At 47.5% G+C, this 17,721-nt stretch overlaps 1 protein-coding gene across 2 annotated transcripts in view; it reads left to right on the top strand.

Moving 5' to 3' along the window:
- znrf3 (zinc and ring finger 3) overlaps window positions 1-7,882 on the top strand; it is a 116,845-nt gene extending 108,963 nt beyond the window's left edge. Inside the window, exons 4-8 of one of the 2 annotated variants that reach the window (XM_035786301.2) lie at window positions 439-570; window positions 820-927; window positions 2,929-3,096; window positions 4,065-4,167; window positions 4,503-7,882. In XM_035786301.2, the coding sequence (XP_035642194.1) occupies window positions 439-570; window positions 820-927; window positions 2,929-3,096; window positions 4,065-4,167; window positions 4,503-6,409 (2,418 nt within the window). In that variant the 3' untranslated portion in view covers window positions 6,410-7,882. Of the gene's footprint in view, window positions 1-438; window positions 571-816; window positions 928-2,928; window positions 3,097-4,064; window positions 4,168-4,502 lie in introns of both variants that reach the window. The other variant, XM_035786300.2, reaches the window with a different exon arrangement.
- The last annotated feature ends 9,839 nt before the right edge of the window (window positions 7,883-17,721 follow it).

Genomic DNA, 17,721 nt, shown 5'->3' with positions numbered 1-17,721 from the left:
ATCCTTTCAATTACGACCGAGACAGCCAGGTGAGGGTTGTTCTTTACTAAAATGGGGACCTTAATTCATTAAAACCCAGAGACACTCGGCCCTCTGTGGAATGAGTTTGACACATGGACTAGAGAGGGCAGGAAGGGAGGCCGACAGCAAACTGGAGAAAGGGGAGCTCAGTGGAGGAGGCAGTCCACAGTTTCCACATCTCTCTCTCTCTCTCCTACAGGTTATTTTCTCAATGGGAAATAAAATGAGAGAGTATGTTGATGATAGGACACAGTTCTTATTCTTCATTTACAAAACTGAAGGTTGATGTGGTGCGGGCCGGGCCGGGCCAAATGTGGAAGCTGGCCGTGTCGGTATACAACATAGCTGACCCGTGTGTGTGTGTGTGTGTGTGTTCTCTTGTATAGCTGACCTGTTGTGTGTTCTCCTTTCCTGCAGCTGAACCAGGTAGCAGAGGACCCTCTGAAGAGGCCAGTGGTTTATGTGAAGGGGGCCGATGCTGTTAAGCTGATGAACATAGTCAACAAGCAGAAAGTGGCCCGTGCCAGAATCCAGCACAGACCACCAAGGGTAAGAGCCAGACAAGCCAAACCAGAACTACTTATTCCCTCGCTCTCTATTCTTCGTTATATCACAACCATTTTCACACAGTCATTTTATCAATGGACGGTGCCAGGGGTGCATCTATGCCCAGTCCTGTGTGTCAGTGCCGGTGTGCATGCACGTGTGTATGCAAGCATGTGTGTGAGATGTCTGCCTTGGGCTGTCATAGACATAATTTAACGACCCCTTCTCCCCCTGTCTCCCTCCCGACAGCAGCCTACGGAGTACTTTGACATGGGGATCTTCCTGGCCTTCTTCGTAGTGGTATCTCTGGTCTGCCTCATACTGCTCATCAAGATCAAACTAAAACAGAGGAGAAGCCAGGTGAGTGAGCGCGCACACACACACACACAGTCTTGCGCAGCTAACCTTGTGGTGACATACAATTCAGTCCCATTCAAAATCCTATTTTCCCTAACCCCTAACCTGTACCCTAACTTTAACCTTAACCCAAAAACCTAACCCTAGAACTAAACCTAATTCTAACCCTAACACTAATTCCTAACCTTAACCCTAAACATAAGAATAGCATTTGACTTTGTGTGGACTTCTGGTCCCCACATCTAGTTAACCTCTTTGGGCTGAGATCCCTTGAACGTGATCGATGTGACAACAGCCAGTGAAAGTGCAGGGCGCCAAATTCAAAACAACAGAAATCCCATAATTAAAATTCCTCAAACATACAAGTATTTTACACCATTTTAAAGATACACTTCTTGTTAACCCCACCACAGTGTCCAATTTCAAAAAGGCTTTACAGCGAAAGCAAACCAAACGATTATGTTAGGTCAGAGCCATGTCACAGAAAAACACAGCCATTTTTCCAACCAAAGAGAGGAGTCATAAAAAGCAGAAGTAGAGAGACATTGTTAATGGCTCTCTGGCAGACCTCTGACTCATTCCCCTCTCATTCACCCCCACCTCACAGTAGAAGCATCAAACAAGGTTCTAAAGACTGTTGACATCTTGTGGAAGCCTTAGGAAGTGCAATATGACCAATAGGCAATGATTTGAAAACCTACAAACCTCAGATTTCCCACTTCCTGGTTGGATTCTTTCTCAGGTTTTTGCCTGCCATATGACTTCTGTTATACTCACAGACATCATTCAAACAGTTTTAGAAACTTTGGTTTCTATCCAAATATACTAATATGCATATCTTAGCTTCTGGGACTGAGTAGCAGGCAGTTTACTCTGGGCACCTTATTCATCCAAGCTACTCAATACTGCCCCCAGCCATAAGAAGCTAATATCTAAATAAAGATAATATTTAAGAGGGAGAATAGTATGTTCAATAGGGAAGATAAATAATGAAGTGTGCGCACCTCATTCACACGCCAACAAGGCTACTTTTCTAATGAGAGACACCTTGTAGTTAGTCCAACTACTTGCTCATTTTTAAAAAAAAACAAGCCTGAAACCCTTTCTAAAGACTGTTGACATGTAGTGGAAGCCATAGGAACTGCAATCTGGGTCCTATCTATTTGTATTTCCCATAGGCTAGCACTGAAATGGCCTGTGAACATCAAGAAAAAATATTCCAAAAGGATTTTCCTCAGGTTTACGCTTGCCATATCAGTTCTGCTATACTCACATGCATTATTTTAACAGTTTTAGAAACTTCAGATTGTTTTCTAAGTATATGCATATCCTAGCTTCTGGGCCTGAGTAACAGGCAGTTTACTTTGGGCACGTCAGTCATCCGAAATTCCGAACTAAAACCAGTCTTCAAAACAGGTTTTAACATCTAATTAACCTTGATAGAGAGCAGCACAGTAGCAGGTGAAATCCTGCCAGCACACCTGTGTGTGTGTGTTAGACAGAGGAACACACTCCAGGGGACTGCTTTTGGGATTAATATAGAGAAACCTGCCAGTGTGTGTGCACACATGTTTCTGTTTGCGTGTGTGTGTTCCTGATGAGCCATGTCGACTTCCTTGAAGTGTTAATTAAAATAGCAGTTTGTCACACGTTACGAAACCTCTTTCCAGTTGAGTTCACACTGGGGCATGCTAAGGACACTCTGTCCTCAACATATTGCTGACTCTATGTAGGCTACATGACCATCACTGTACCTGTCTACCAACACTGGACCTGTCTTTATGTACCTGTCTACCAACATTGTACCTGTCTACCAACATTGTACCTGTCTACCAACATTGTACCTGTCTACCAACATTGTACCTGTCTACCAGCACTGTACCTGTCTACCAACACTATCTACCAATACTGTACCTCTCTTTATGTACATGTTGTGTACCATTATTCCCAGCCTGACCATTTCTATCCCTTCTCTCTCCTCCCTCTCCCTCTCCCCATCTCCAGAGTTCTTTGAACAGGATGGCCATCCAGGCCCTGGAGAAGATGGAGACCAGGAAGTTCAAGGCCAAGGTCAAAGGGCAGCGCGAGAGCAGCTGCGGGGCATCGGATTCACTGAGCAGTAGCTCCACCTCCGACTGCGCTATCTGCCTGGAGAAGTACATCGACGGAGAGGTGCGAGAGAGAACACACACACACACACACACACACACACACACACACACACACACTGAATACTATTCATAAAGAAAGATCCTTATATCAGAGTGGCATTTTAATTGGAGTGGTATTTGAAAGTGGTGAGTTTAAGGCACATGGTCAAACTGACTTGAATTTCGGAAGTCACTGTAGAAAGATGTTTCCTAGACCCTAATCTGGGACCTTTGAAGGTTTACAGTAACAGCATTGCTAATCATGGCCTAGCCTGGGGACGTCAGGGGATCAACCCAGAGCCCCGGGCCCCCGGGGGACCCAGTCAGTGAGTGTGTTATGTGTCGTCTTGGGAAACCAGGGGAAGAAAACACACAACAAAGCATAGTCGTGATATAAAAGGCTGAATGGCATCAAAGGGGTTTGAGCAGTGAAGTAAGACAAAAGATGGGAGGGAGAGAGCCCAAAGAGGAGATGAGTCATGCTAAGGGGCAGTGAGAGAGGAAGGGAGAGAGGGCGAGTGGGAGAGAGGGAAACGGCGAGAGAGACGGAGGGAAAAACTTGAGCCATCTCTGTCCAAGAACGGAATAATAACGATCCTTCTTTGTGTCTGTGAGTCTTGCTGTGTTCTGTATAAAGGCTCTCTCTGGCTCGGACAACGGCACGGTGTCAGGTTTGAGAATAAGGGTGACTGGTGTAGTTTGAGGGCTCTGTGCTGTCATGATGAGTAGTGTAGTCTTGGGTTTGATGGTGAGGTTGGATTTGTTCAGTGTCGCTGTATACTGATGTATAATGTGACACCGGTGAAGAGGAGAAACCTTCTTGCTGCTTTGCTGCCACCTGTTGGCCATTCATCCATCAAACGCCAATGATGTCCTTCGATGGCATAAGCCATTTAACTAACCTTAACTCTTCTTCTTCTTCCCCCTCTCCTCCTCTCCCCCTGTTTCCTCCTCCTCCTCTTCTTTTCCTGCTCTCCTTCCCCTCAACAGGAGCTGCGGGTCATCCCCTGTGCCCACAGGTTCCATAAGAAGTGTGTGGACCCTTGGCTCCTCCAGCACCACACCTGCCCTCACTGTAGACACAACATTATCGGTGAGTTGGTACACACTGGCCGCATCCCAAATGGCACACTGCTCCCTATGGGCCCTGGTCAAAAGTAGTGTACTATATGGGGAACAGGGTGCTAGTGGGGGAGCACCTGTGGCTCTCTAATAAGAGTTTCCAGCACTTTTGTTCAGACGACACAACCCACTAAAACAGTTCAAGCAAAATGCAGTTGATGTAAAATACCCTTTTCATGAAATAAAGTAAATATTACAACACATGAAACTGTAACTGTAACAAAGCTAACCTTTGAAAGACTCTTCTTTGACTCTCTAGGTTAACCTTAATCAAACACTCTCCCTCTTTCACACCCCTCTTCTCAGAGCAAAAGAAGGGGAACCCCGGCCCTGTCTGCATGGAAGGCAATCCCATCCACAGCCGGCAGCAGAGGGTAGTCCTGCCCGTCCACTACCCAGGCAGGGTGCACCGTGCTGGGCAGGTGACTACCTACCCCACCCGCACCTCCATGGACCCCCATGGTAACCCCATCACAATGCTCACTGTGGACCACCACCCAGACCCCCAGGGCCTGTACCCTCCCCAGTCTTCCCACGCCGGGGCATTCCTGCGGGGCTACCACCCCCACACTACCATGCACCTGGACCACTCCCTCAACCCCCACCACTGTGGCCTGGAGCACCAACACCGTGGCCTGGGCCTCAACCCCCCCACCTACCCCCAGCACCAGCAGTCCGGGCCCCACCATGGAGCCTTCAAGAGGCCCAAATTCCATGGGCGCAGCTTCTCGCGTGCTGCCTGCTACTCGCAGTATGAGACCATGTACCAACACTACTACTTCCAGGGCCTGACCTTCCCCCAGCAGGGTGAGGGGGCTGCAGGCGTTGTGGGGGTGGCTGGGGGTGCCGGGCCCCACAAGGGCCACCACAGCAGGGCCTTCCAGGGGGGTCTGCTCTACCCCACGGTGGTCCACATGGCCCCTGCTACCAGCTCCAGGATAGGGGAGGCAGGGAGCGGTGCCTCAGGCCTGGGCTGTTACCATGGCCACCACTCTGTGTGCAGTGGTTACCTGGCCGACTGTCCAGGCAGCGACAGCAGCAGCAGCAGTTCGGGCCAGTGCCACTGTTCATCCAGTGATTCTATGCTGGACTGCACCGAGGTTAGCAACCAGGGGGTGTACGGCTCCTGTTCTACCTTCCGCAGCTCCCTGAGCTCTGACTACGACCCCTACGTCTACCGCAGTAAGAGTCCCTGCAGGGGTTCGCAAGGGGAGCCAGGGGCCACAGCCTCAGGGGCCTCCACCGCCTGTCCCTCCACAGCCGAGGACTCCCTAACCCCAGCTCCCTCGGGGGGCCAAGATGGCTGCAGCCTGCAGCCACAGCCACCTCCAGGAGCCTGTGGGTTCGGCTCGGGGGACCAGCTTTCCAGCTGCAGTCTGGAGCCCAACTACAGCAGCCGCTCGTCACTGGAGCAACCCAGGGACACCAGCACCACTAGCACTACCTCAGCCGGCCATCTAGAGGGAGCCGCTGACAGAGGGAAGGGGGGGCAGACAGGGGAGGAGATAGGGGGGAATCATGTCCTGGGGGGAGTAGGAGCAGGGGCGTGTAGCTGCTGTTTCGAGGTACTCCCACCCAACATGGAGTGCATAGGTCAGCAGGGGCAGGACTCGGACACGGCCGGGTCTCTGGCCTCCTCGGGGCGTGGCTGTCACAGGGGGGCGGAGTTCCATCAGCAGAGCTCCGCCTCTCAGCATCAGCAGAACTTTTACGGCCAGGGGGAGCACCTGTTAGCTCCGTCGGAGCAGGTGAGTTACGAGGGCCTGCCCTGCTTCTTTTACAAGGAGATGAAGGTCCACCGGGCCACAGGGGGGCGCTATAACGAGGATTATGCCGTGAACGTGCAGTACGCACACCACGCTGCAGACTCAGACGCCTGCTCCGGACAGGGCTGCTGTGGCGAGCTCAGCCAGAGAATACCCATAATCCATGAGGACACAGACTGTGAGCCGGGCTTGGGGGCGGAGACCCAGAGCAGCCTACTGCTAGGCAGCATCATCACGGGGGAAGGGCAAGGGGGCGAGGGGCGGACTGGGACTCGTTGGCGGGTGGAGCCAGGTGAAGGGGGGTACTTTACTTCAGGACAGTTCAGAGGTCAAACTTACCCCACCCAGGAGGAAGAGACCAGGGCCCTGTTCCACCCCCGGAACGCCACTAACCACGATGCGTCGGGAAACAGTAAAGCTACAGATGAGGGGCTTGGGGGTATATGAGAGGGTGTGGAGCCCAGAAACAGCCTCTTTGGTACCGAACCAGTCAGTCGTTCAGTCAGTCAATCAACAAACCCTCAGTTGCCTTGTTCTAAGCCTTGCTCGCTGAGCTCTGAATGTTATAATCCTATATGGTGATGGTGTGGATTTCTACTGAAAATTATATGATGGCCTGCCTGGTGTAACCAGGCCTATCCAGTTCATTCCTGTGGCTCAGCCCACCTCGTGGCCCCACCAGCAGCTTCTACAGGCTGTGATAGAGAATCAGGCTACGACATATGGGTGGATGTTCAGTGGTTGGCTTGGCAGGGGCACAACATGACATGTAGGCTACTACCACATACCATCAGTGCCAGCCAGGGTCAGTCATGAGACCCATTAGAAGATCAACTAATTGTGTTAGCTGGGCCCAGTTTCTGAGATTGTATTTTCTGATTTGGTGAATTGTTTTTCTTCACATGATATCGAAACTCCATTTTGTGCAAAACTTTTGAGGATTTCTTTCCCTTTTTTTCCCTCTTCTTGTTAATTCTTATTACACAAATGCCTGGATGAACATGCAGTATGTATGCACTATACGTACAGTCAGGTCAAAAATGATTGGCACCCTTGTTAAAGATGAGCAAAAAAGACTGTATACAATAAATAATACAAATACTGAGCTATATTATATTTTCGGGACTTGAACCCGATTGAAAACCTGTGGTTTGAATTGAAGAGGGCTGTCCATAAGTGCAGATGAAGGATATCAAGGATCTGGAAAGATTCTGTATGGAGGAGTGATCTAAGATCCCTCCCAATGTGTTCTCCAATCTCATAAAACATTTTAGAAAAAGACAGTGATGTTATCCTCACAAGGGGAGGGTGCTTGAGTATTGAAAAGAGGGGTACCAATATTTTTGACCCCTATCTTTTTTTTGTATTGCTTGTTAAATAAAGTATCTCCCTCTGAGCAATAGTATTAGCATAAAATAAGTATTTTTTTTGCTCACCTTTAGACCTGACTGTGTGTGTACTATACTGTACTTGTTTTATGACATACAGTTACCTATACAGCTTGGATAATAAGCTTCAACAAACCACCAACTCAGATGAAAGGTTATGTAAGAATACCAAAACCTTTCCCTTTTCTTTTTTTAGGGTGTTTGGTGGGGATTTGGATCTTTTGGTAGTTGGAAGACAGCCAGTGTCAGTCAGTCGCCCACTTCTCTCATTGAGAAGATGAAGCTAAGCTATACAAACTACTCTACAGTTCTGTCTGTTGGTGGTATACTCAGACCAACACCAAGCCTTAGGCCAGCGAGCCATACTTACTATCTGGGGCGGGACTGTGTCACTTTTTGGTTGAATAGAGGTCCACATAATGACAATGTTTCTCTGAGTTCCTCGAAAGAGATTTGGAAATCTTCAAAGGATTGGTTTCATATCCATTTTAGTTACTATTTCTAGTTTAGAAGCTCATGTTTTTTTTTTTTGGGGGGGCAGTTACTCATCTAGCCTCCTCAACACTTAAGCTCTAATGTAGATGGTCGTATGAGGCTCTTGTGTTGCTTAAAAAAAAATAGGCCAAAGGAAAAAAGTATAATTCACAAGGATCTCTTTTATACTGTGGCTGTGTGTTTTTGTTGATGTATTTTTTACAACACAGTTACAAAAAAAGCAGCACATCTGATTTTTGATTTTTTTTTTTATGATTAAATCACACAATTACACACCATGCTCACAAACAATATCAACGTTGTTTGTTCATTCATACCTTCTTTCTGTTTGTTTTACAGACTGTATTCTACTGTTTCTATGAAATGTACCCATTCTCTTCACAGAGGCATTTGTTTTGAAATAACAATATTTATATGTTAACCCAGAGCCCTAATAAATTAAGGATATTGAGAATCTAATCTTGCCTTTGCATAGAGATGTGTTGCAAATGAAAATTTGGGGGTACGCAAGTCACTATTTAATTTGTTTTAATTGTTTGTAGCACTTAAGATTATATAAAAAGAAAATGTGTACAAAAAAATGCTTTTTAAAAACAATTTAAGAAATATAATTATTTTCTCCATCATTACCATTTTAAAAAGGTTAGAAATCAATCTGTATATTTCTGTATCTGTATAGCAGCACATTTCATAAATGGAAATATGTTCTCTGAATATTTATTTACTAATATATTTATCTTTAAGCCATGTCTTATGTTGTGTATGAACATTTTGGAGTTGTTATTTGGTTGCTTTCTTTGATAAATCACTAACATGAGACTTTGTAAATACATGGTAATTGCACATAAGACGATTTTAAATATTCTCTGACCAAAAACTGATTTAAAAAATGTAGTATCATACAGTTTTGTAATTAAAGTGTACAAAGATCTGTAAAATATACAGTTTTATTCAAGTAAATCATGTTGTGGCATCTTTCTTCCTAACCTTGTCATCTTAATTCATCTTAATTCACAACAGTTCAATTAGAAGTGATGTCTTAAGTCTGGGATACATCTCTTTTGGGAAGACCATTTTTGGAGGAAAGCATCTGTGGAATATTTCAAACCATGCAACTTAACTACAGGCCAGACAAGGACTATGATTAACTGAGTACACACTGCAGTTTTTGGGCTTGACAGCCAAAGTTAGAACTGAAGTCACTGCTGTTCTGTGCCTGTACACGCACCTAGGTTCAAATTAGAGGTCGACCGATTATGATTGTTCAACGCGGATACCGATTATTGGAGGACCAAAAAAAGCCGATGCCCATTAATCTGCCAATTCTTTTAAAATATAGATATATCTATTTTTTTTATATATATATTTTTGTTTTTCTAATAATGACAATTACAACAATATTGAATGAACACTTATTTTAACTTAATATTATACATCAATCAAATCAATTTAGCCTCAAGTAAATAATGAAACATGTTCAATTTGGTTTAAATAATGCAAATACAAAGTGTTGGAGAAGAAAGTAAAAGTGCAATATGTGCCATGTAAGAAAGCTAATGTTTCAGTTACTTGCTCAGAACATGAGAACATATGAAAGCTGGTGGTACCTTTTAACATGAGTCTTCAATATTCCCAGGTAAGAAGTTTTAGGTTGTAGTTATTATAGGAATTATAGGACTATTTCCCTCAATACCATTTGTATTTCTTTAACCTTTGACTATTGGATGTTCTTATAGGCACTTTAGTATTGCCAGTGTAACAGTATAGCTTCAGTCCCTCTCCTCGCTCCTCCCTGGGCTCGAACCAGCAACACAACGACAACAGCCACCATCGAAGCAGCGTTACCCATGCAGAGCAAGGGGAACAACTACTAGAAGGCTCAGAGAGAGTAACGTTTGAAGCGCTATTAGTGCGCGCTAACTAGCTAGCCATTTCACTTCGGTTACACCAGCCTCATCTCGGGAGTTGATAGGCTTGAAGTCATAAACAGCGCAATGCTTGACGCACAACGAAGAGCTGCTGGCAAAACGCACGAACGTGCTGTTTGAATGAATGTTTACACGCCTGCTTCTGCCTACCACCGCTCAGTCAGATACTTAGATACTTGTATGCTCAGTCAGATTATATGCAACGCAGGACACGCTAGATAATATCTAGTAATATCATCAACCATGTGTAGTTAACTAGTGATTATGATTGATTTTTTTTTTAAATGTTTAATGCTAGCAAGCAAATTACCTTGGCTTTCTGCATTCGGGTAACAGGCAGTCAGTCTCCTTGTGGAGTGCAACGAGAGAGAGGCAGGTTGTTATTGCGTTGGACTAGTTAACTGTAAGGTTGCAAGAGTGGATGCCCCGAGCTGGCAAGGTGAAAATCTGTTGTTCTGCCCCTGAACAAGGCAGTTAACCCACCGTTTCTAGGCCGTTATTGAAAATAAGAATGTGTTCTTAACTGACTTGCCTAGTTAAATCGGCGCCCAAATATACCGATTTCCGATTGTTATGAAAACTTGAAATCGGCTCTAATTAATCGGCCATTCCGGTTAATCGGTCGACCTCTAGTTCAAATACATGTGTATTTGTTATTTAAATACTTACAAGATTGGAGAAAAGCAGGAGCTGAGAAAAATGCTGGTTGACGTGACAAATGAGACGAACTGGCAACAGACAAACAGAACACTGGTATAAATACACGTAAAACAGGAGACAAAGTGCTGTGAGACATAAGTTTGACTCTGGACACATGAAAAGTGGGATGTATACGAAGGGTACGGGGCAACAGAAGACAAACAGCAGAGGTAATAATCTTGGAGATGGGAAATGGGCAGATAAACCGGGGGGAGAGTTTGCGGGATTCCACCCAGGGGGGAAGATCCTGGGTGGATAGCCAAACCTTCTGCCCAAGACGATTACCGGGGAGCCGGGGTCCGATGGCGATCCGCCTGTCGTCGATACCTGGAGGTGGTCTTGAGGAGGGCCGACCAGGTACGACGACAGCGGAAGACAAACATCTGAGCAGAAGGTACGCCAATCTCTTCCTCCTGCTCGGGGAATAGCGGGGGCTATTATAGCGGGGGCTAGAACGTGCGTTGAATATGTCGTTCCCATAGCAACGATTAAAACATTCCCTAACCAGAAACCGTGGATTGATCGCAGCATTCGCGTGAAACTGAAAGCGCGAATCACTGCTTTTAATCAGGGCAAGGGTTAGGGTTCCCTCCGCAAGGCTATCAAACAAGCTAAGCGTCAGTACAGAGACAAAGTAGAATCTCAATTCAACGGCTCAGACACAAGAGGCATGTGGTCTTGTCAATCACGGACTTCAGGAAGAAATCCAGCCCAGTCACGGACCAGGATGTCCTGCTCCCAGGCAGACTAAATAACTTTTTTGCCCGCTTTGAGGACAATACAGTGCCACTGGCACGGCCTGCAACGAAAACCTGCGGTCTCTCCTTCACTGCAGCCGAGGTGAGTAAGACATTTAAACGCGTTAACCCTCGCAAGGCTGCAGGCCCAGACGGCATCCCCAGCCGCGCCCTCAGAGCATGCGCAGACCAGCTGGCCGGTGTGTTTACGGACATATTCAATCAATGCCTATACCAGTCTGCTGTTCCCACATGCTTCAAGAGGGCCACCATTGTTCCTGTTCCCAAGAAAGCTAAGGTAACTGAGCTAAACGACTACCGCCCCGTAGCACTCACTTCCGTCATCATGAAGTGCTTTGAGAGACTAGTCAAGGACCATATCACCTCCACCCTACCTGACACCCTAGACCCACTCCAATTTGCTTACCGCCCAAATAGGTCCACAGACGATGCAATCTCAACCACACTGCACACTACTCTAACCCATCTGGACAAGAGGAATACCTATGTGAGAATGCTGTTCATCGACTACAGCTCGGCATTCAACACCATAGTACCCTCCAAGCTCGTCATCAAGCTCGAGACCCTGGGTCTCGACCCCGCCCTGTGCAACTGGGTACTGGACTTCCTGACGGGCCGCCCCCAGGTGGTGAGGGTAGGTAACAACATCTCCTCCCCTCTGATCCTCAACACTGGGGCCCCACAAGGGTGCGTTCTGAGCCCTCTCCTGTACTCCCTGTTCACTGCGTGGCCACGCACGCCTCCAACTCAATCATCAAGTTTGCGGACGACACAACAGTGGTAGGCTTGATTACCAACAACGACGAGACGGCCTACAGGGAGGACGTGAGGGCCCTCGGAGTGTGGTGTCAGGAAAATAACCTCACACTCAACGTCAACAAAACTAAGGAGATGATTGTGGACTTCAGGAAACAGCAGAGGGAACACCCTCCACATCCATGGAACAGTGCTCGGCAGACAGGGTAGCAGGAACACCCTGGCCGCATCAACCCCTCCACACAGACAGCATCCACATCGATGGAACAGTAGTGGAGAGGGTAGCAAGTTTTAAGTTCCTCGGCATACACATCACAGACAAACTGAATTGGTCCACTCACACAGACAGCATCGTGAAGAAGGCGCAGCAGCGCCTCTTCAACCTCAGGAGGCTGAAGAAATTCGGCTTGTCACCAAAAGCACTCACAAACTTCTACAGATGCACAATCGAGAGCATCCTGGCGGGCTGTATCACCGCCTGGTACGGCAACTGCTCCGCCCTCAACCGTAAGGCTCTCCAGAGGGTAGTGAGGTCTGCACAACGCATCAACGGGGGCAAACTACCTGCCCTCCAGGACACCTACACCACCCGATGTTACAGGAAGGCCATAAAGATCATCAAGGACATCAACCACCCGAGCCACTGCCTGTTCACTCCACTATCATCCAGAAGGCGAGGTCAGTACAGGTGCATCAAAGCTGGGACCGAGAGACTGAAAAACAGCTTCTATCTCAAGGCCATCAGACTGTTAAACAGCCACCACTAACATTGAGTGGCCGCTGCCAACACACTGACACTGACTCAACTCCAGCCACTTTATTGATGGGAATGATGTAAATATATCACTAGCCACTTTAAACAATGCTACCTTGTATAATGTTACTTACCCTACATTATTCATCTCATATGCATACGTATATACTGTACTCTATATCATCGACTGCATCCTTATGTAATACATGTATCACTAGCCAGTTTAACTATGCCACTTTGTTTACATACTCATCTTATATGTATATACTGTACTCGATACCATCTACTGTATCTTGCCTATGCTGCTCTGTACCATCACTCATTCATATATCCTTATGTACATATTCTTTATCCCCTTACACTGTGTATAAGACAGTAGTTTAGGAATTGTTAGTTCGATTACTTGTTGGTTATTACTGCATTGTCGGAACTAGAAGCACAAGCATTTCGCTACACTCGCATTAACATCTGCTAACCATGTGTATGTGACAAATACACTTGATTTGATTTGATCTTGATTTGATTTGAACCATCAAAAGCATTGTTGCACGAAGGACAGGGTCAGGGTGGCAGGCAAGCCTGGAGAAGTGGGCCCACTCCAGGACCGCAGAGTGGACAGCGTCAGGCACAAACATCCACCCTGTTGTTTTTACCAGCCCCGGTACGAGAGGAAGAAGTTGAACCTTGTGAACAGCAGGACCCATCTGGCTTGCCTGGATTTGAGTAGGCTTGGCCGTGTGGAGATACTCCAGGTTCTTGTGGTCGGTCCACATGATGAATGGGTGTTCCGCCCTCTCCAGCCAGCGCCTACATTCCTCCAACACCATCTTCACAGCGAGAAGCTCACCATTCCCCACATTGTAGTTATTTTCCATGGCTTTGAGGTGGTGGGAGACATCAGAAACCTCGGCCTTCACCATGAATTGACGGGAAGGGTCCGGATGAACCCAGATGGGAGCTGTGGTGAAGCGACGTTTGAGGTCCTGGAACACCTGGTCAGCAGCTGGAGACCACATGAAACGAACTTTGGGCGAGGTGAGTGCAGACAGGGGGGAAGCCAGGGTGCTGTAACCCCGGATAAAGCGGCGATAGAAGTTGACGAACCCCAGGAAGCGTTGCAGCTGCACCCTGGAAGTAGGCTGGGGCCAATCCACCACCGCTCTCCCCTTCCCGGGATCCATCTGCATACTCCCTGCGGCGATGATGAAACCCTGAAAAGGGATGGTGGAATGGGAGAAGATGAGTATGTCATCTGGGGCGGCAGCGTAGCCTAGTGGTTAGAGCGTTGGACTAGTAACCAGAAGGTTGCGAGTTCAAACCCCTGAGCTGACAAGGTACAAATCTGTTGTTCTGCCACTGAACAGGCAGTTAACCCACTGTTCCCAGGCCGTCATTGAAAATAAGAATGTGTTCTCAACTGACTTGCCTGGTTAAATAAAGGTACAATTTAAAAAATATATATATATTTTTTTAAATCTAGGTAGACAAAGACAAACCGGTTCAACATGTCGCAGAGAACATCATTGACCAGAGCCTGGAACACATCAGGGGTGTTGGTAAGGCCAAATAGCATTACCAGATTCTCATAGAGACCGCTGGCTGTGTTGAAGGCGGTTTTTGACTCGTCTCCTTCCCGTATCAGCACCAGGTGGTAGGCGTTCTGTAGATCCAGCTTGGAAACACGGTGGCCTCCTGGAGCGGTTCAAAGGCCGAGGAGATGAGTGGTAGCGGGTAGTGGTTCTTCACCATAGTCGTTGATCCCGGTAGTCGGTGCCCGACGGGAGAAGGACGGATGAATCCTGCAGCAAGGTAGTCCCCGATGTAGGTCTCCATCGCATTTGTCTCTGTTCCCGACAGAGAGTAAAGTCATCCCCGGGACGGTGTCGCGCTAGGGAGAAGGTCAATCCCGCAGTCATAAGGTCGGTGCAGCAGGTGCAGTGGCCCAGGCCATGCTGAACACCTTCCGGAGGTCCTGGTACACCGCAGGAATGTTGGAGAGGCCTGTGGCACCTTCTGAGCCCCCGGGAAGACATCCCGGGGCACGTTGTACTGACTTCAGGCAATGGGCGTGGCAGAACGGGCTCCAGCCCATGATGGCACCAGTAGACCAGTTAATAAGGGGATTGTGTCGATGGAGCCAGGAGAATCCAAATACCACGGGAATCTGAGTGGACTTGGTGAGCAGGAACTGGATGGCTTCGCTGTGGTTCCCAGACACACGTAGGTTGATGGGAGTGGTGTTGTGGGTGACTCGGCCTATAGAGCGCCCGTCCAGCACTCTAACGTCCATGGAAATGGAGAGGGGCTGAGTGGGGATGTTCAGCTCGGACGTCAGGGTTGTGTCCAAAAAGCTCTCGTCGGCCCCAGAGTCAATGAGAACCCGGAGAGATTAGGACTGGTCTCCCCACAGCAGAATAGCATGAAAAAGAGTGCGAGCAGGGGAAGCAGGAACGTTCTACCTATGGCCCACCAGAGTACTCACTCCTACTGGTGAGCCTGATCATTTAAAGGACAAGAGGACATGAAATGACCAAGAGTCCTGCAATACAGACAACTTTTCGTGTCAATCCTGTATTGCTGTTCCGCTGGCGACAGCCCAGCTCTGCCTAGCTGCATAGGCTCAGGAAGCAGTGATTCAGCCATCTTCGGCAACCCTCAGGGCAGGTCGGAAAGCCTCTGGTTCTCTCGGCAACGAGCCCATTGGGAGCTTCTGGAATGACTCGGAGGCACGGTGGGATCCCTGGGCGTGCGAGCTAAGTCCAATATCCTCTCCCTCCGTCATTCCCGTAATCACCCATCGATACAGATTGTCAAAGCGATGAGGGAATCGAGATCTGTAGAGGAGCTCTTCCTTGACCTCCTCCGAGGTGCTGTACAGGAACATATCGAACAGTGCCTCCTGGTTCCAAGCACTCTGCTGCCAACGTGCAGAAATCCGCTGCATAATCTGCTACACTGCAGGAGTCCTGCCGAAGCTGGATTAGCTTCCGGGCGGCCTCTCTCGCGGAGAATGGGGCATCAAAAACCTTCCTCACTTCTCCCACGAACCCCTCCAGACTAGGCTGTTGTTCTCACACGGCAGTAGCCCAGGTGAGAGCCCTCCCGGACATCAGCGTGATGTGGTAGGCTATCTTGGAGCGATCCGAGGGGAAGGAGGAGGGCTGAAGCTCGAATACGAGGGCACACTGAGCTAGGAACGCCCAACAGGTGCTCGGCTCTCCATTGAAGCATTCCTGGGAAGGTAAGCGGGGCTCCCGAGACGGCGCTGCTAGCAGCTGAGTCACTGAGGAGCTGTGGGGTTACCACCATGGTAGGTGGCCTCCCTGACAACCTGTGGAATTGCTCCAGTAAACTGTCCAACGCCCGGTCATGGCGTTCAGCCAACAGTAAGCAGGCTCAGGACGGCAGGCAGGGTCATGTCAGGCAGAGGTCGGTAATCCAGAGGTGGGGCAAAGGTAGAGGACTGCAGGCAGGGTCAGGGGAAGGCAGAGTGGTCAGGCAGGTGGGCTCAGAGACAGGACAGGCAAGGGTCAAAACCAAGAGAGTGAGAAAAAGAGAGACTTGGGAAAAGCAAGAGCTGAGAAAAACGCTGGTTGACTTGACAAACAAGACGAACTGGCAACGGACAATCAGAGAACTATAATGAGGAAGACGGGCGGCACCTGGAGGGGGGTGGAGACAATCACAATGACAGATTAAACAGATCAGGGTGTGACAAAATGAGAGAGACAGGATATGACTTGTGTTTTGTATGTGAGAACACTCTGACAGTGTCGCTGTTGGCATGGAACACATTTTGGAAAATGAGACTGCTTCTGCTCCATCTCCATCTAGTGGGAGGGGATCAGCATCCCAAAGAGATCAATCAATCAAGTTTATTCATATGCATAGAATACAGCATAGTCTACTGCACAGTACAATTAAATGCTTTCTCGCAAGCTCTCCTCTCAAAAGCGCAACATCTATACAAAAAAAAATAGTATTAAAGTAGTCATACAAATTGTATACGAAAACAATGGTGTATTACGATTGTTTATCCTTGATTCTTCTTCTCTAAACGCATTGGAGGAAAGCTTTATTCTTTTTGCGACAGGCATGAAGAGAGAGGGTGCAGTAATGAAGGAAATACAATTGAGATTCACCCCAATCTCACTGTTGGCACCACCAGGGGTCACTCAAAGCATTCTGTATTGTAAGCCACACATTTCAAAGGGACAGTTTAACTGGGTGGCAAGCAGCAGGAGATTAATTCACACTGAATTTGCCCCAAATGGCACCCTATTCCCTATATAGTGTACTACTTTTGACCAGGGCCCACTGTCACCTTAAAACTAGCCTCTCTTGACAGCTTTTATTTTGCCTGATAGTAATTTGAGGAACTGGATTTGACACTTATGACATAAGATTCTACTAACAATTATTGAGTCAGAAAGCTGAATATCCTCCTTTTTTTTGCCACAGTGTTGCATCGGACAATGATGTTGCATTAGAATGTACAGCATCAATATCTGATCAGATGGACTATTCATTCCAAAGACATTCTTCAATGTAGTCTTTTTGTGTTTCTGGGGCTAAACCAAAATGCCATGCGTTGTGCCATACTGTACACGGATACCACATTATCACCAGCATATGGTGTAGCATGATATGCAGTAGGCTACAACCAACCTTGCTTTGTGTAATATGCTCTATCTACGCAAATATACTCCAATACATCCTGCAGATATTGTATGAGTGCACATGTGAAACCCCACAGTTTTCCATGTTGGTTTACCGTTTCCTCCTATAGGTTTTCAGTGGCAGATCCTCAACACCTGGTGCCCCATGTACAAACACATACGGAGTACAGTAATTCCATTATATTAAGTCTCCAGTTGCTGTATATTTCCTAGTGACCCTCTATCTTAAAATAAATGACCATGTCATGGAGACTAAGTGACTTTAGGGTCTCACCCTACAGTGTCTAATCATTTGGTGTTGT

This window comes from Oncorhynchus keta, chromosome 14 (assembly GCF_023373465.1).
Source record: "Oncorhynchus keta strain PuntledgeMale-10-30-2019 chromosome 14, Oket_V2, whole genome shotgun sequence".
Lineage (NCBI taxonomy): Eukaryota > Metazoa > Chordata > Actinopteri > Salmoniformes > Salmonidae > Oncorhynchus > Oncorhynchus keta.
This window is presented reverse-complemented; position numbering and strand designations above follow the sequence as displayed.